Consider the following 15,574-nt stretch of genomic DNA (forward strand, 5'->3'; position numbering starts at 1 on the left):
TCCACTTGCGACCGGAAGGACTTTGTCCAATTTCGGAACGAAACTGGATGGATTGTTTTTTTCCATGTAGGTGTGTGTATATTTTTGTGTTTTGTTCGGGAAAGGACATTTCCTATTGCTTTCCGGCTCAAACTTGAAGCGTTCCGCAGTCGGAATGTGCGTTTCAATGTTGGTCTGTTCAACTTACCGACACGCTAAATTGAGTGAATAGAGGATGAATTCTTCGTTTCACTTGTCACTTCTAGTTATCAAGCATATAAATGTAATGTTAAAAAAGAGATAAAAGATAAAAACACTTATGAAATAAAATTTAAAAAAATCAAAAAATGCAAAACTCATCTAATGTTGCATATGAGAAAAATTGATTATTTTATTTTTCCTTTTTTTCCACCTTCTTTTGCCTCCGATACATCACATCCAAACGTTGTTAGTGAGACGTTTTGTTTTTACATAAATTAACTATAACCATATTTTAATACTATAGACTTTGCCTCGATTGGCTACAAACTACCGTGGCTTCCATCAATGGCGTTCATTTTTTTCACTTTCTGCACTATTCAATCCTCCAAACTAACCACTGACTAATCTCTGAACAACTGTAGACATGTTGTTCTACCCACTACGAGCCTTTAACACGAATTTGAAGAACGTTTATGATAGGGCTTTTCCGTGTCTGTTGCACATTTTTTCTTTCTTTTATCTATCATTTTACATATCAGGAAGTTCGTTATATGTTTTTGCACAAAATCTGACACATACACACACTCCCTCGGTAGAATGGAATAGTTTGATGGAGTTCGAGATCGTTGCTTAGTGTCCCAAGCCGTGGGTGAAACCGTGACCGCATTTTCCGTTGAGATCTTTGTCCTCGGATTTTCCTCTATTTACAATGTACACACACTTGGGAGTGGGAGTCCTTACGACCACCATCGTCCGGCGGCCGCGGCCGCATGGTGAAGTAGGCTTGCGTGCTGGAACCCGGGCGGAAGCTGCAGGTGAGCGGCCGCCGGAACTGCCGATAGAAGGTCATGTGCCTGCTTTCCACCGCCGAGGCAAGGTTTTCCGTCGCGCACCAGCACCGGAACGGCGACCCGGCGTGGCGAGGGAAGGCCACCGCCACCGTGCCCCCCGCCATTGCCGCCGCCACCACCATGGTGGTGGTCCATGGCGCCCTTCTCGTGGGCGGCACGCTTCGTCTTGTAGCGATGGTTCTGGAACCAGATCTTAACCTGCGTCGGCGTGAGGCGAATCAACGAGGCCAGATGTTCCCGCTCCGGTGCGGACAGGTAGCGCTGCTGGCGGAACCGCCGTTCGAGCTCGTACGTCTGTGCCTTCGAGAAGAGGACACGCCGTTTGCGCTTCTTGTGCCCGATCGAGCCGTTTCCACCGGGATGACCTCGCTCCGACGGTAGCCCTCCGTCGTCGGTGTCGTCGATCATGTCGATCATCTCGTCATCGCAGCCCTCCTCGATGTCCACGTCGTCCGAGTTTTCCGTGTGCGTGTCGCCGTGCAGGTGGTGGTTGTGGTGATGGTGCGGATGGTGATGGTCGTCTCGCTCCGAGTCCTCCGACGGGCTGGGCGTTCGCATGCCGGAACCGGACCGGACCGAGGCGAGATGAGCGGACGAGGGTGTCGAGTGAAGGTCGCCAGCACCGGGTGTTCCGGCTGACGTGAGCGTCGGGAGTCCCGCACTTCCGATGTAGGACCGCTCCGAGTGCACCGGTGAGGTGCTATCAGCTGGGCTAACCTGCTGTGCGAACAACCGCTGGTGGGCTTGCTGGGCCGCTTGTTGATGGCATGCTGAAGAGATCGAGGAAGAAAGAGAGAGAGAGAACCGGAAACCGTCATTAGTTGGTGTTACATCCTTTTTGCAATAGGCCTTTACTGTATCTTATTAGCATTACTATGTCACCAATATTTCCTCTTTTTCAAAGCTGCCTATAACGACTACCCACACAACCTCTAAAACCCTTCGACGCACGTGGACATCACGCTGTGTCTGCAAGGTGTGCACCAGCAACACCAGTTCCAGCTGGGAACCTCCAGCTCCATGACCTCGATAAAGAGGGAAAATCAAAACGTTCCCGCTGTGGACAAAGTGGCGGAAGAGATTCTCGGGAAATAGATACCGGAAATGGAAATCTCGGCTCGCTTTGTTCCGGCGAGGCATAATTTATGATGATGGCACTCTTCCCCGTACCTTTGTGGTGATTCCAGTCGATTGTTCCTAGCTTCTAGCCCCTGTCAGAGGACCTATTAACCGAATCTCTTCCGAACAGTGCGGCAAACGGTACGGTCGGCGGCATGGGACGGCATCGGTTCCGGTTGAGTTGATAAATGACATTCGAGTTTATTATTAATGCACTGGCGGAAGCGGAATTCTTTGCTCCACCAATCCTCATCCGATCATTTTTATATGCCGCTTGTCCTCTAGGTGCCGTACCCTAACTCTTTTAGGGCATTAAGTTCGTAAAGGGGAAAACCAACTTCAACCCGCCACGAAGTGATCGTATCCGGAAACACTTTCTCATCGTTTCCTTTTTTTCTAACGCTCTGTCTCCCGCAAGGATTACTGGAGCCTTCTCATGCGGCAGGCCCAGCAAACAACGAGCGAGTATGCGCCCAGGACAGGTCGGGAAAGCCGAAAGGCAACGCTAATCGTCGTGCTGATGATGACGCTGGAAAAATGAGAAAAATCACGCCCCCTTTTCGAGCTCCGCCCGCTCGGCCAGATGCCGGAGCCCTTTGAGTGCCCCTTCGCATATCCTTTTTCGAATCAAGGGGCGCATTTATCCGCTCGAGGGCACTCAACTTTCAGGTTGGAAGTATTTTCGAGCAGTTTGGAGTGGCTTTATTCTACAGTGGGTCATGAAGCTATATTTTGAATAATTTTAAGGTGTGTTAAATCAATATAAAGTTGGAAATTAAACTTTAATGTTATTGAGGTATGATTTAATAAAAAAATACCATTTCACTGGATAAAATTAAAATTTCTGGTGATCAATAGGTTTTCTAGATAATTATAAATTAAATTTTAGAGAGCCAAATTTGGCGGAAGAGTTACCTAATGAGAAAGTTATCTATTAATTCCTCAATTTTTAAAGGTAAGTATTTTAGTAAACCCTACTTATTTTCATACAAGATTCTAACACCAAAACAAACGCTTTAAATCTTTTAACTCAATCATGAAGTATTCTTAAATCCCAAAGCGGGTTTCCCCTTCTCATAGAAGATCTCCATCTGGCTGCATTTATCAGAAATCTTTCAATCAAAATGGCCGTTCGTAACCTTTTCCATCGCATTGTGGATTTGGTGCAGCCCTTTTCCTGAGGACCTCTGCCTGAAGTGTTCAAACTCAACGATCAAAGCCCGACGCTGATCCTTAAATAAACAAGCTCTTCTAAAACTCGTTGCGTGCTCAACCGCGAGAAGAGAAGAAAAAAACACCCGTGCATGTGAGTGAGCACTAAATCAAACGAAATGGAAAGGAAAGATTAATAACAACAGGGCGTAAAATAAAGTGGAACTTTCCTAATGACAAAAACCAAGTTTTATCTCCATCGTATGTGCGAGGAAAAGGGAGGAAGATACGTTTAAAAAATTACAGTCAAATAGAAAAATTCGATCCACAGACTAGGGGAAGGACGGTAGAGTGTCATCAACAACAAGAAGAGAAATGTTATGTTAACACCGTGGCTTTAGTCGACAGATTTGTTTCGCTCAAGCCTTTTTCAAACTTCAAATACGGCCCTAAAAAAGCGGCAGCTGCCGGCAATCGACACAAAAAACCAAATCCAACCCAATCGAACGGCTTTGCATCCTATCCAGGGTCCAAAAGGATATTGCCACAGGGGAAATGGTCTTTAGTCCCCGCTCGCTCATATGCACGTGATTTCCAAAGGCCTTTGTCGTCTGAATGCAGTTTCCCTCCCAAAATGCAGCCATGATAGTACCAAGCCTTACCTAAAGTAGCAAATAATAGGCTGCCGAGGCTGCAACGATCACACCTCAATTTAACTGTCATTTTCCACACCGGCCCATAGAACACATTCCATGGGCAAACGAACGAAGGGTAGGCACGGCGGGAAAACACAGACGCTTTAATGGCTGCCAAGTTCACCAACGGTTCCCTATCGCGAACCGAACAATCCCCGACCGAGGTACCAGGGTGTTCGTCTCGCTTGACACAAGCAGTTCCGGTTCCGGATTGGACAAGCGGCATTACCCCCGGAAAGGTGCTTTTCTGGCCTACTTTTGTGTCGGACCCCTTTTCGTATGTCTTCTGCACCATCTGCATCCTTACTCTGCCTGCCTGCTTTGAGGTTATGTAACCAGGAACCCCTACCGAGGACTCCACCGAGTTCCTAGAGACTACATACATGCGTGAACGCGTGTCCAATCGGAGACCCTGGGCCGAGATTTCGTAACCTACACCCGAAAAAGGGCCTGTGAATCCTCCTATTGTTCCATTGACCGGTGATTGATTTCTAATTGGTATTCTGTGTCCACCAGAGGGCTTTCCACCGTTGCCGGAAGTTGTAAATCAAACAGCACCGGGTCTTCGTTGATGTAATCGACTGGCGGCGATCGATTGCGAATCGATTGTGACCGTGTAATGTCTGTGGCTAATAGTGCCCCAGGAAGGTGGTTTGTTTCGCCGTTTGGCTTGTGCTAAACTCATGTGGACGTTTTGTACAGAGCGGAACCACCCCGCAGCATGTCCAGCTGGTCAAGTTTGAAGTAAAAAAGCTTCAATAACGAACAATCGATCAATGGCGGCGATTCAGACTATTTGTTAAAAGTGATTGGCACAACATGGAAGTAAAGGAAAACAGTCCCCTACATTGGATTCCCTTTAGGAAAACCAGTAGTCCTTGTAGGGAAAGACTCAACACACAGTTGGAAGGATAAGGCGATTGATCTACTTCGAATTGAGTTTGGGTTTCAACCTTCCAACGGACAAAATCAAATCGATACAATTGCTGCGACAGGAATAGAAGCCCGTTTTCATGAGAAGTATAATATCAACACATCTAATGGTGTCGAACATCCCCTCAGGTGGAGTTCGTGATTAGATTTGGTGGGTTTGGTGCTTAGGATTTACCCTTAATCTTTGTGTTTGCTTGTCGGGTGTGCTGATCTGATTTGCTACAACACGAAGCACATAAATACTCATGTACATAACAAACGGGGATTGGTGCTAGTAAGGTTGCCAGAAGGTACCGGATCAGTATCAACCCTACAACTCTGCTACCGAGTAGCGTCAAAATGGGGTGTTTGTGCCCTATATTTGCAGCTGGTTATGATGATTTACCATCTCAATGAATAATAATTAACATTTGGGTGTGAAGTACACTCTCCAGAAGTTCAAGAATTGGTCCTGAACCAAATTCCCCAACAATAGGTACCCCGAAAATACTGGTGAGATAACTACTATGGTCTATCTAAAAAAAGAGCTATCAAATATTTGGAACTTAACTCACCATTAAGTGTATTGCAGCTATCGTACGGCCAGGCTCTCCCAGTGGCTCCGAACAAAACATGTGGATGGTGCGAGTTCGGTGGTGTTGTCGCCGTCAGCGGGTGATGCGCATGGTGCAACTGCCCGGGATGATGGTGGAGGTGATTATGATGTGAATGGTGATGGTGCGTCAGATGAGACACAGGATGTAGTGCCGGGTAACCGAAGCGTGCGTGTAAATCCTCCGCCAGCGTTGACGCCCTCATAGGATGGGGTGTCGGTTTGCTACCCTCATCGCCACTAGTTGCCGATGGGCTGGTACGATCGTCTTGACCTCGCCCCCGGGAACTCCCCAGCCGCCCACCAACCGGGCGGCTTTCAGACCTACTATCGTCGTCACTATTTCCCGCACTTCCATGCAGATCCGCATCCGGATTACTGCTGGTGTCCTCCTGTGACAGCGTTGTGCCGCTCCTCCGCCGCAGCGACCCATCGGGGCAGCCATTTTCGGTGGCTCCGGAATCGTCCTCATCGTCTCCGTCCTCCTCGTCGCCGTCGTGCTCTCGGGACCTGTGCACGGCCGGGTCATCGAGTGAGGTGGAGTTCTTTCGCTTCTTGCTCTGTTGCTGCTTTTTGTCGTTGTCCAACTCGAGCAGGTTGCAAATCCGGAAACCGGCACCGGTGCTAGCGGTTCGTTGGGACTGGGGCAGTTTCATACTGTCAAGAAATCTACATTGAAGAGACATTCGAATTGTTCAGTTAGAAATCAATTAGAATTCATTTACAATAAACCTAACGCTCCATAAAATCAGTTTTAACAATAAAATCAATATGCATTCGAGGTTCATCGCATCCAATCATGGTGAAAGGATTAATCTTCACACATGACATCTAATCCACGGAAAGTCCTTTTCAACGTTCGATTTTTTCCATCTTTTCGATTACGATTACTGTCAATCATGCCAGCCTTTCCACCTTTACACTCTCTAAACTCTTCATTTCGGTTGTGGGTGTGTCTGCCCCCGAAGATTGCTCCACAGTCCAACGCAAGGGAATCAGAAGGTTTCCCTGATTCAGTTCGATTTCTTTTTCCCTCCGCTTAGGGCCCAATTTAATCAGCTGCCCTTCTGTCCCGACGCAAAGAAGAGGAATTAATGTCCCTTTGTCGTCAGAAATGTAATAATAAAATCTTCACCTCGTCCACCTCCGGAGCCGGAAAGAAATCGCTCGAAAACGAATTAAGATTTATCAAACTCGATGTCGATCGCGTTGTCATGGACGCGCGCATTTGTGTGTTTTATCCTTTCTTCCGTCGATCGGGGTTCAATTTTTTGAGGTTACATCAACATAGCCCGACAACATAATCTCTAACCCAATCCCTGCCTGCCGACGGGCTGTGTTTGCTTCACCACCAGGCGTCTCCTTTGACTGAACATTCTCCTACAGTATTTTGTAATCGACCCATAAATGACCCACAAGAAAAAGGCGTCGAGGAAAAACAGCCGCGTTTCAATAAACTCACGCACCGAAGAGCTAACCAACCAACCTCGGATGGATAAAAGAATGATTACCAGAAGAAAGATGGTAGCACGGGAAAGAATAGGCACACAAAAGGTACGACGGGAGAAAGAACGGCCACATTGTTGTCTTTTGATCCGGCGGAATTAGTCCGTAAAAAAACCAGTGGAGAAAAAGCGTCGGCCTTGCTTTGGTGGGCGTAGGTCTTGTAGCATTTTCACTCTCGCCTTCGGTTTCCTGCTTTTTTTTCCTCCGCCTTTCTTTCTTTACAACACCTCATCTCCGGTAGCTTGATTGGATTTTAATTTAAGCTTTGTGATGGATGACAATGGACGCCATGACAGCTTCGGTCGGGTGACAGAAAAAAGAGAGGTTATGTTCGTTCGTACCATGCTGGGGCGATTTTAATTTGGTTTTCTCAAATTGTCTGATGGGTGATTATGGGTTGTAAATGATATTGAAAATTATGAAGAATTATTATGACTAGTTCAACCTTAAATAAAGAGTTTGTTTTTTTCACATCCGCCATTTTGTTCGGCAAAGAAGCGTTTTAAACGTGAAAAGTAAACAAAATGAACACGGAAAATTTGTGAGTTTCATTTGATTTAAGTTTAAAAACATAGAATGTGCTTTGTCCTTAACCCACAATGATAACTAATTATTACCTTCCTGTTAAGTACCTCTTGAGTAGGAGTCCTTATATGTCGGAAAATCCCGCGTAGTTCCACCAAAGGCGCAATGCACTAAGGGAAATAAATCATCAATATGCAAATCGAATCGCAGAGACTTGTTCGCCCCCTAAAGTGGGCCAGTTGTAAAATCGGCTGAGTGGTTCGATTGTTTACCCAGTGCTGCCTCCTTGCCCGTACGAGTTTTATTTACACAAAACCTTATTACGATCGTACTCACTCCCGGAGAAGGACAAGGAGTTAGGACCTCTCTCAAGAGGTCACCGGACCGATCGGTATGGCTTAGGCTTTTGGCAAGTATTGGTTTTTCTGAAATCTTAAGAAAGCCACCACGTCGATCTCCGCCCACCGGTCTCCGGGCCGCTTCTCCTTGCACCGTCCCCCGTTTTGCCTGTGGGTTTCGATTCTACCCGCGGGACACTTCTGCGCCGCCGTCCGTCGAGTGCCTCTCGTCGTCCATTCAACCTGACCGACATCTTACCGGCCAAACGCTAGGGCAAGAAAGAGGACGGTTGGTTTTACGACCACGGTGTAGGCCCCCGTATATGGGTTTTGTGTTTTTCTGGGAAATTCCGCCATTTCCGGAGTTCCCCCGAAGAGGTAGCGCCCCGGACGACGTGTTTCCCGTGTTCGCCCAACATCCCGGGCATTTTAAGTTCAGGTCATTCCACTGCATCGCTTCAAACTCATACGAAAGAGATGCTTCTGCGCATTCGCTTCGAGCTCTCGGGAAGGCTTCATAAACTGTGTTGCCCTGGAGCCGGCTGTGGCCTCCAAGGATCTCCTTCTCAGAGCGAAAACAAAATTATGTAAATTTTTCCAACGAAGGTGACCGGAGTTTCCAAGGACTTGCAGTGGACCTGCCGTGCACTGCAGACTTCTAAACAATTCGAAAAACCTCTTCTAGCCCGTTCTTGACGAGAACGTGATCCTCAACAATGGCCCATCGTAACGACGGTGGAAAGTGTCGGAATTTCCGATAGTAAACTGGTGATCCTAGATACATGTTTCCCTCCCGAGTGCAATGATCCTCTTCTCGCGCACGCAGGCGAGGTGTTTCCCTTTTCCACAGGCTTCACCCGTCGCTGCTAGTAGGTGCGTTTCATCCGATCGGTTCCTGACTCCTAATTTGCATTTATAACGATTATGGAGGCTGCTTCGGCATAAATTATCCTCCCTCACTTGTTCGAGAGGCAAGCTAGGTGAAAATTTGTTGTTTCTTTAAGTTTTTTTTCAAGTTACCGCCTACAGACGTTGCACTATCAACAGGTGGCAGGGTATCTAAAGTGACCAAGATCGAGCAGGATCGTTCGATTTAAATATCAATTGCCAAACGGTAAAGTGCGGGCCGACTCTCGACAGACAGGATCTGGGAAAGTCCAGAATTTCCTATGCACCTTTATTTCGCTTTTTTCCCTGCTCCTGCACATCATGACCTTTTTTGAAAGAAGACTACCATGGCTTTCCAACTCTGGCCTCGGAACTGGCAAACAAAAAGAACTGGCCCTGGGATAAATGTTTGCTAAGCGTTGCTAAAACAACAGTATCAAAACGGCTAAGGAGCAAAATATTATTATTTCAATCGGTACTGATCTCATAACCTTCCAAACCCGGCTAGAAGATCCTCGGTCCGCTTCATCCGAAGCCATTTCGTTCGGTTCGTAGTTAGAAACAAAAAAAAAACACATAACTTTGTCTATTTATAATGCGGAGAAACTGAGAAGGTCGTCGATACACCGTGAATCCCGGAATGGTATTAGAAGGTCCCAAATGGTTCCGAAGGACGAGAAAAAGTGTCAAAAATCATTTCGCATAAAATGGACAAGCGTGAAAAATCACCCCCGAAAGCTGATTATGCTAATTTTCACAACAGAACTTCCACCTCCACAATGAACGGTGGAAGACGACCGACGGATCAGGACACTACGGGATGGAGGAAATGGATCTTGTACAGGTGATATGTTGGTTTAACACGAGTAAGGATGCGGTGTTTTGCGAAAATATCTACGTATAATTTTGCATTAATTTATTATTTTTCTAAAATCTGGCACTTGGAAAAATCGAGTGAAAAAATCATATTCAAGTAACCAATTGTGTAAAGTTTATAAAGCTTTGAAAAATTCAATTCAAATTCTCATCACCACATTTGGAATATGAACACTCGATGCAAAGAAGTTAAGCTGAATTTATTGCTATCATTTCCTGTGTTCTTTTGAGCATAGCTTTTCTAAGTGATCCAATTGCAGCTGGTAAGAATGACTAAAAAACAGAATAATACTTGCAACAAACTGTTAGCTAAAAAAAAAGTCAACTGCCAATTGCTGGTGATTCATTCTGTATCATGCTTGCATCAATTGACGGCCTCCCGCTGGGTGGAAAATCCGGCTAAACGAAACGGCACTCACTCAGCAGAGTCAAAAACTCCAGCAAAAGAATGGAGAACGAACGGAAAGAGCAGTAGCTGGAAACCGGATGCACGGACACGGGGATACGAATTGATTCCATCCGTTCGGTAGTCGGCTTCGATCGTAATCGACGGATGCAGTAAATAATGAGATTAAACTATCCCCCACCGAACGAGTCGGAAAAATAACCAAGGAAACCGATGTGCCTGTGTGTGTGAGTGCGTGTGTCTGTTCTAAGGACACACCGTTGGTTATGAGCACATGATCCCATTCGCTACCGGTTGCATCGGGTGCATTTGGTGAAGTATTTTTCCAGACATCGATACCCTCAAACGGAGTCCACACCAAAGCCGGAAGGATGCCTTCGGTAATGCCCATTAACAATATTTATGACACTTCCGGACCACGTTTCACGCACGTCACAGTGGTCACCGAAGGGACCGGCACCATTCAAGGTGGAGATGGCAAAGGATTTATTGCATTTTAATTGGATCTTTTTGATACAAACACAAAACAGTGAAACGTGCGCCATAAAAGAGCAGATCAAGGTGGGATTAATTTCGACAAATAAAAATCCTTTGGTCAGTTGTAAGGTGATGATGGCACAAAGGAGACAAAAATTGAACATTTATTCTCGTTACTTAGATACAAATCGAGTTAACTTGAAGAAGAGTTTCATAACAATGGTAAATTTGAAATTTTGTGACCATAGTTGATAGAAAATTCGTTTTAAATTTTATTTTCCTCTTATTTTGCATTTTTTTGTAGATCAGTAGCTTAACAAATTTACCACTACTTAAAACTGTTATCCCAATTTACTACCTATAGTGATGGAATATTTGCTTTACATGTTAATTTTATTCTTATTTTGCTTTTTTTGTGGATCAATATGTGTAACTAATGTCCTTTTAATTTGTCTAATGTACACGCTCATTTACTGATAAACTTGCTATTAGTTTTGGTTATGTATAAATTCATATTGATACTTGCCGAATTATTGAAAAAATTATCAATTGGTTCAATAAAATTGATACTCAACCCGTATGGTTTAGGTTTAGGTAGGTAATTGCATGTAAACAATGTATTTCATATCATTAAAAAATGGTCTGAGAACCAATGTTAAATTAAGCGTATAGATCAGTTAGAATATTTGTCTTTTTACAATCAACAAGACTCTTGAAATTATATACAAACGTTATGATTTGTTGGAAAGGACAACATGAAGAAAAACATTAAAATCAACATGTTTAAGGAGCATTTGGAATTGAAGCTAGCTTTGAGAAAAACATGCTCTTTTCTGGTTACACACTTACTCACGTATGGAAATATTGCATAGCAAATAAATATAAAATTAGAGTTTGAATCAAAAATTAATTTAATCAGATAAGCTAGGTACAATAATTGATGCTTTATTATTATTTGCTTGATATAAATCATAACGCTCATGACATGATAATTAGCAGTTGCATGATCTTACTACAACTGCAATGTTGATGTGTATAATATGATATGTAAGGTTTGCAACGGATTTCTAAACTTACCCTGGCAGAGATCGAAGGGCGGGATAGAACGCGGCCGGAAGCAGGGCCGTGTTCCAGGGTGGAAAAAGTAGCGGCGACCAGGCAAGGACCGGTGTTGCGGTCGGTGTTGCGGCGGTGGTCGTCGGACCCGTCGCTGTCTGGACCGTGTGTCCGGCCATGATCGTCGGTGCTTCCGGCAGAACGGTTTGACCCGGGCTAGAATCCGGTTCACTGGGACTTCTTGGTGGGGGTACGGTGCTGTTGGGCCCGTTCGTTGGCGAGGCCACGTCCACGGTGGACGGAGACGACCGGCTGGAGCGGCCCGCAGCACTGGCGGCGCTCGCAGCGGGTTCGTTCTTTTCGGTGGCCACTTTGGCAGGAAACTGTTCAACCGTGGCACCAAAAACAAAAATACTTTATCAAGCGTAAAGCACTTTTCTGTGTTGTTCTTTTAATCCTTTTTGATCACAGCTTTCTCTTGATCACTTTAGGTAAAGGGTTTTCTAGAAACACACGCCACTCAATAGTTTTGATATGTTTGCTTGGTTTTTCATCAAATTATTAGTCACCACTTGCACTTCAGGATCATCACTTCTCGTTAAACAATGCTCTTGCGACATAAAGCAACACACCCGATGTTTCACAATTGCATTCCAGCTCGAATGGATCGAAACCTTAAAGTGTCCAATCGAAGGGGGAAACCTACGCCCAGAAGACTTTCTTCGGTCACACAAAAAAAAACACCCAACAATCTTAACTTTCCGCGCGCAGCGTCATCGACGTCCGTCTCGGGCTGCTGATGGCCAGTGCTTGACTGTAACTAAATTATGTTTTCACTTGAGAGGTAAGTGGGCACTCGTCGTCGTTCGACGGCACTCGACGGCCCCGTAGGCCATGCCGACCGCGTTTCGAGCACCGGACGGACACGGTCTCGGCATCCTCACCACCACCACCACCACCACTCGGTGAACTGACTCGCTTTCTCTTTTTCCCAGCCCTAGCAGGAAGGGCCTGGGTCCTGAATTTTCCAGTGCGTTCGTCACAAAGAAGGGCGCGTTCGGGGGACCGTGGCCTTCTCCATGCCCACGACTGAAGGGTCCTCCTTCTCGAGCATCAAGCTCTTGTTTGCGTGTGTTTGTGCCCTAAGCCCTCGTTCCTGTATCCGCCAGGCGGCCTCTGATGACATATATATGTGCGTATATGTGCTTAACTGCAAGCGAAGCGAGAGCATCCGTTTTTCAAGAACACAATAAGGACACGGGAAGGTAAAACAAGTAAGTCAGAGAGAGAATGGGAAAGAACGGCAAGGATATGCGAGAGAGAGAGTGAGTGAGCGAGAGATTTTCCATGAGAGGCACTCATCGCCCTTCGAGAGCTCATCGACAGGATAAACAGAACGGACTCGAAAAAGGGAAAAACAAGGGAACACCAATCGAAAAGCCGGGCGAACCCTCTCCAGATTTACAAGGATAACGAAGACCATGGCGAAACGGTAAAATAGAGAGAGAGAGAGAGCACGCGAGCGTGAAGGCGAAAGACGTATCCGAGTGCTCGAATCGAGCAGTTGCTTGGAAGCTGCGTAAAGTGGGCGTGCTCAACCATCGATGTACACCGTGTTCGGTGCGAAAGAACGAGAGACAAAGAGCCTCGTGTTTGTTCGACGCACGCGACCCGCCGGCTGGAAAACCTCTTTTCACTTTTCTCTTCCGGCAGCCGGTTGTTTTGTTTTTTATTCCTTCCAGTGGCCCTCGAGCGTTGGAGCCCTCTTGGAAAAAGAAGGACCGAAGCGTGCGAACACTTAAGTGCTAGAACAAGGCAGCAATGGCAGCCACTTTCCGTCACCACTTTTCTTTTTGTTACCTCTTCCACGGCGTGTTCCGTTTTCCACGCGCATGACCTACTCGAGTGAAAAGTACGTGAAATTGGTTTTTTCCTTCGGTCGGAGCTGGGGACCTGCTGTTGAAATGAAAATGCTCCACCGGAAACACACCCCATTCGCTCCGCACGCCATCGACAAACTTGCCCGGGGAAGAGGTGGACGTTAAAATTGTAACACAATGTATCCACGTCGAGCATTATCCTTTTGACTTGTGCAGGCGGTCGGAGCTTGGAAAAACCCGTCACCCGTCCCCAAGGTTGGAGCTCGCCGAAGTCCTCTAGCACGCTGAGCATGCTATAATAATATTACACACGGCCACGCCGTACGCTCGACAAGGGCCGCTCCTCGGTGCACAATCCCTGCAAAATCACTATGGCTGAAACTCAATTAAGCGCTTATAGGGTAGCTGGAGATCGGGTGGATATTACCAACCGACAGTGACGTTGGAAAAATGTGCTCCAGATCCTTTTTTTGATTTTCATTCCATTAGATCGATGGGAGAAATGAAAGCACATACAAGACGCAGCCTGGAACGAATGGCCTGTTGTTTATCGCATGTTATTGCACTACAGTCGGAGGTGGATAAAGTGGACGCTGATACTACAGATTTTGTAGGTATTTCAGAGCTTGACAAAGGACAGAAAATTTTCCTTTCTCAGATTTCTTTACCATATATTTTATATAGTTTTTTGACGTTCACCACTTCACTGTTCAGATAAGGATTCGCTTTTAGGACAAACTCGCTTATTGTGACCAGCTTTAAATCAATTGATGTAATAACAATAAGAAGGAGAACATGAAAATAGTTTTGAAAGGTTGGAATACATATAAATATCCTACAATCCGAAGTTTCAATACTGTATTTTTACTGAATTTTTGAAATCATATTATTAAATAAATATTAAATAAAGATTATCAATATAGTTTGTGTTTGTTTTCCTATCAAATTTTGCCCGGTACCTGAACAATGGCTTTATTTTACACAATATTTATACAATTTTTGTTATATAATTTTTGTAATTAAAAACATTGTGATTCTTTTCCAATAAAACGACTTTCTGAAACAAAATGTGTTACATTTCGCATGTAAATTTAACATTAATGGTCGCACAAGAGGTCCAAACTCCATGTTCTTGCATGCTACTTCATTAAGGCTGAACTTTACTTTGTTGATTTTAGATTGTTGTTGTCATATCTATTGATTCGCCCAACAGTTTCATTTTTTCTTCAAGTGAGGAAAATTTATTACGTTTACTTTTCCCCACACTTTGTCGCCATGAGGTCCGAATGACGATGGCTATTCATTTGTTCACAAACTAGCAATTTTCATCCGATAACATCTACGACTTTAAGTGCCACAAACACGGGTAAACGCGATACGGACGTACGCCCGCTGGGAGGTTGAAATTGACTTGGGGAAAAGTTAATGAGAAATGGTGCGGATAAAAAAGAAGCAAAGGAATATTTAATCCAAAAACCGCGCACAATAACGACGGCAATGATGTCCTTTACGAGGACAACAATAGCTTTAACGGGAAACCTAGAACGAGTAGGAGCGAAAGTGAGCAATAGAGAGGCGAAATGGAGCGATTAAGTACCCGATCCTGGGTGCCATTGGCTGAAAATATAATATTTGTACTAAAGCTCCCCCTCCTGATGGGAGTTGGAACTCCGGGGGGGTTTGATTGATCAGGTCGTGGAACAGGAACGGCACAGTGAACATAGACAGCGGTAGGACCGTTAACGTTAATGAAGAATCCATTTTCCTCTAGCGCTCCTCTGTCGCGGGTCCTACAGTTATCCTTTTGATCACATGAAACACAGCCTTTTGAAGGACACTCGGGCTAATGGGGCAAATGTAGTGTGTCCTTATGCGATCGATCCGCTCTGTCTTATGCAATGGCAATAGACAATTATGGGGCTGCCTAATGGGGACACGTGAATTTATAACCGTTGGAGCACGAGTCCGAGATATGGCGAGATAGTAAAGACCTTTTGTATAAATTTTTGTGTTCAATCAATACAATATTTGGGTCTTTAAAACGACAAGGCAGTGAAATAAAGTAGAATCTTTTAAAGTAATCAATGTGATTAGTTCAAA

General features: G+C 45.2%; 1 protein-coding gene across 1 annotated transcript; it reads right to left on the reverse strand.

The window, feature by feature from the left end:
* Nucleotides 1-917: 917 nt before the first annotated feature.
* LOC131285433 (homeobox protein vnd-like) lies at nucleotides 918-12,780 on the reverse strand. Its single transcript, XM_058314289.1, has 4 exons — nucleotides 12,661-12,780; nucleotides 11,616-11,977; nucleotides 5,485-6,191; nucleotides 918-1,801 (listed from the first exon to the last, which is right to left on the reverse strand). The coding sequence occupies exons 1-4, from the start codon at nucleotides 12,778-12,780 to the stop codon at nucleotides 918-920; spliced, it is 2,073 nt and encodes a 690-aa protein (XP_058170272.1).
* Nucleotides 12,781-15,574: the final 2,794 nt, after the last annotated feature.

The sequence above is a fragment of the Anopheles ziemanni genome, chromosome 3, assembly GCF_943734765.1.
Source record: "Anopheles ziemanni chromosome 3, idAnoZiCoDA_A2_x.2, whole genome shotgun sequence".
Classification (NCBI taxonomy): domain Eukaryota; kingdom Metazoa; phylum Arthropoda; class Insecta; order Diptera; family Culicidae; genus Anopheles; species Anopheles ziemanni.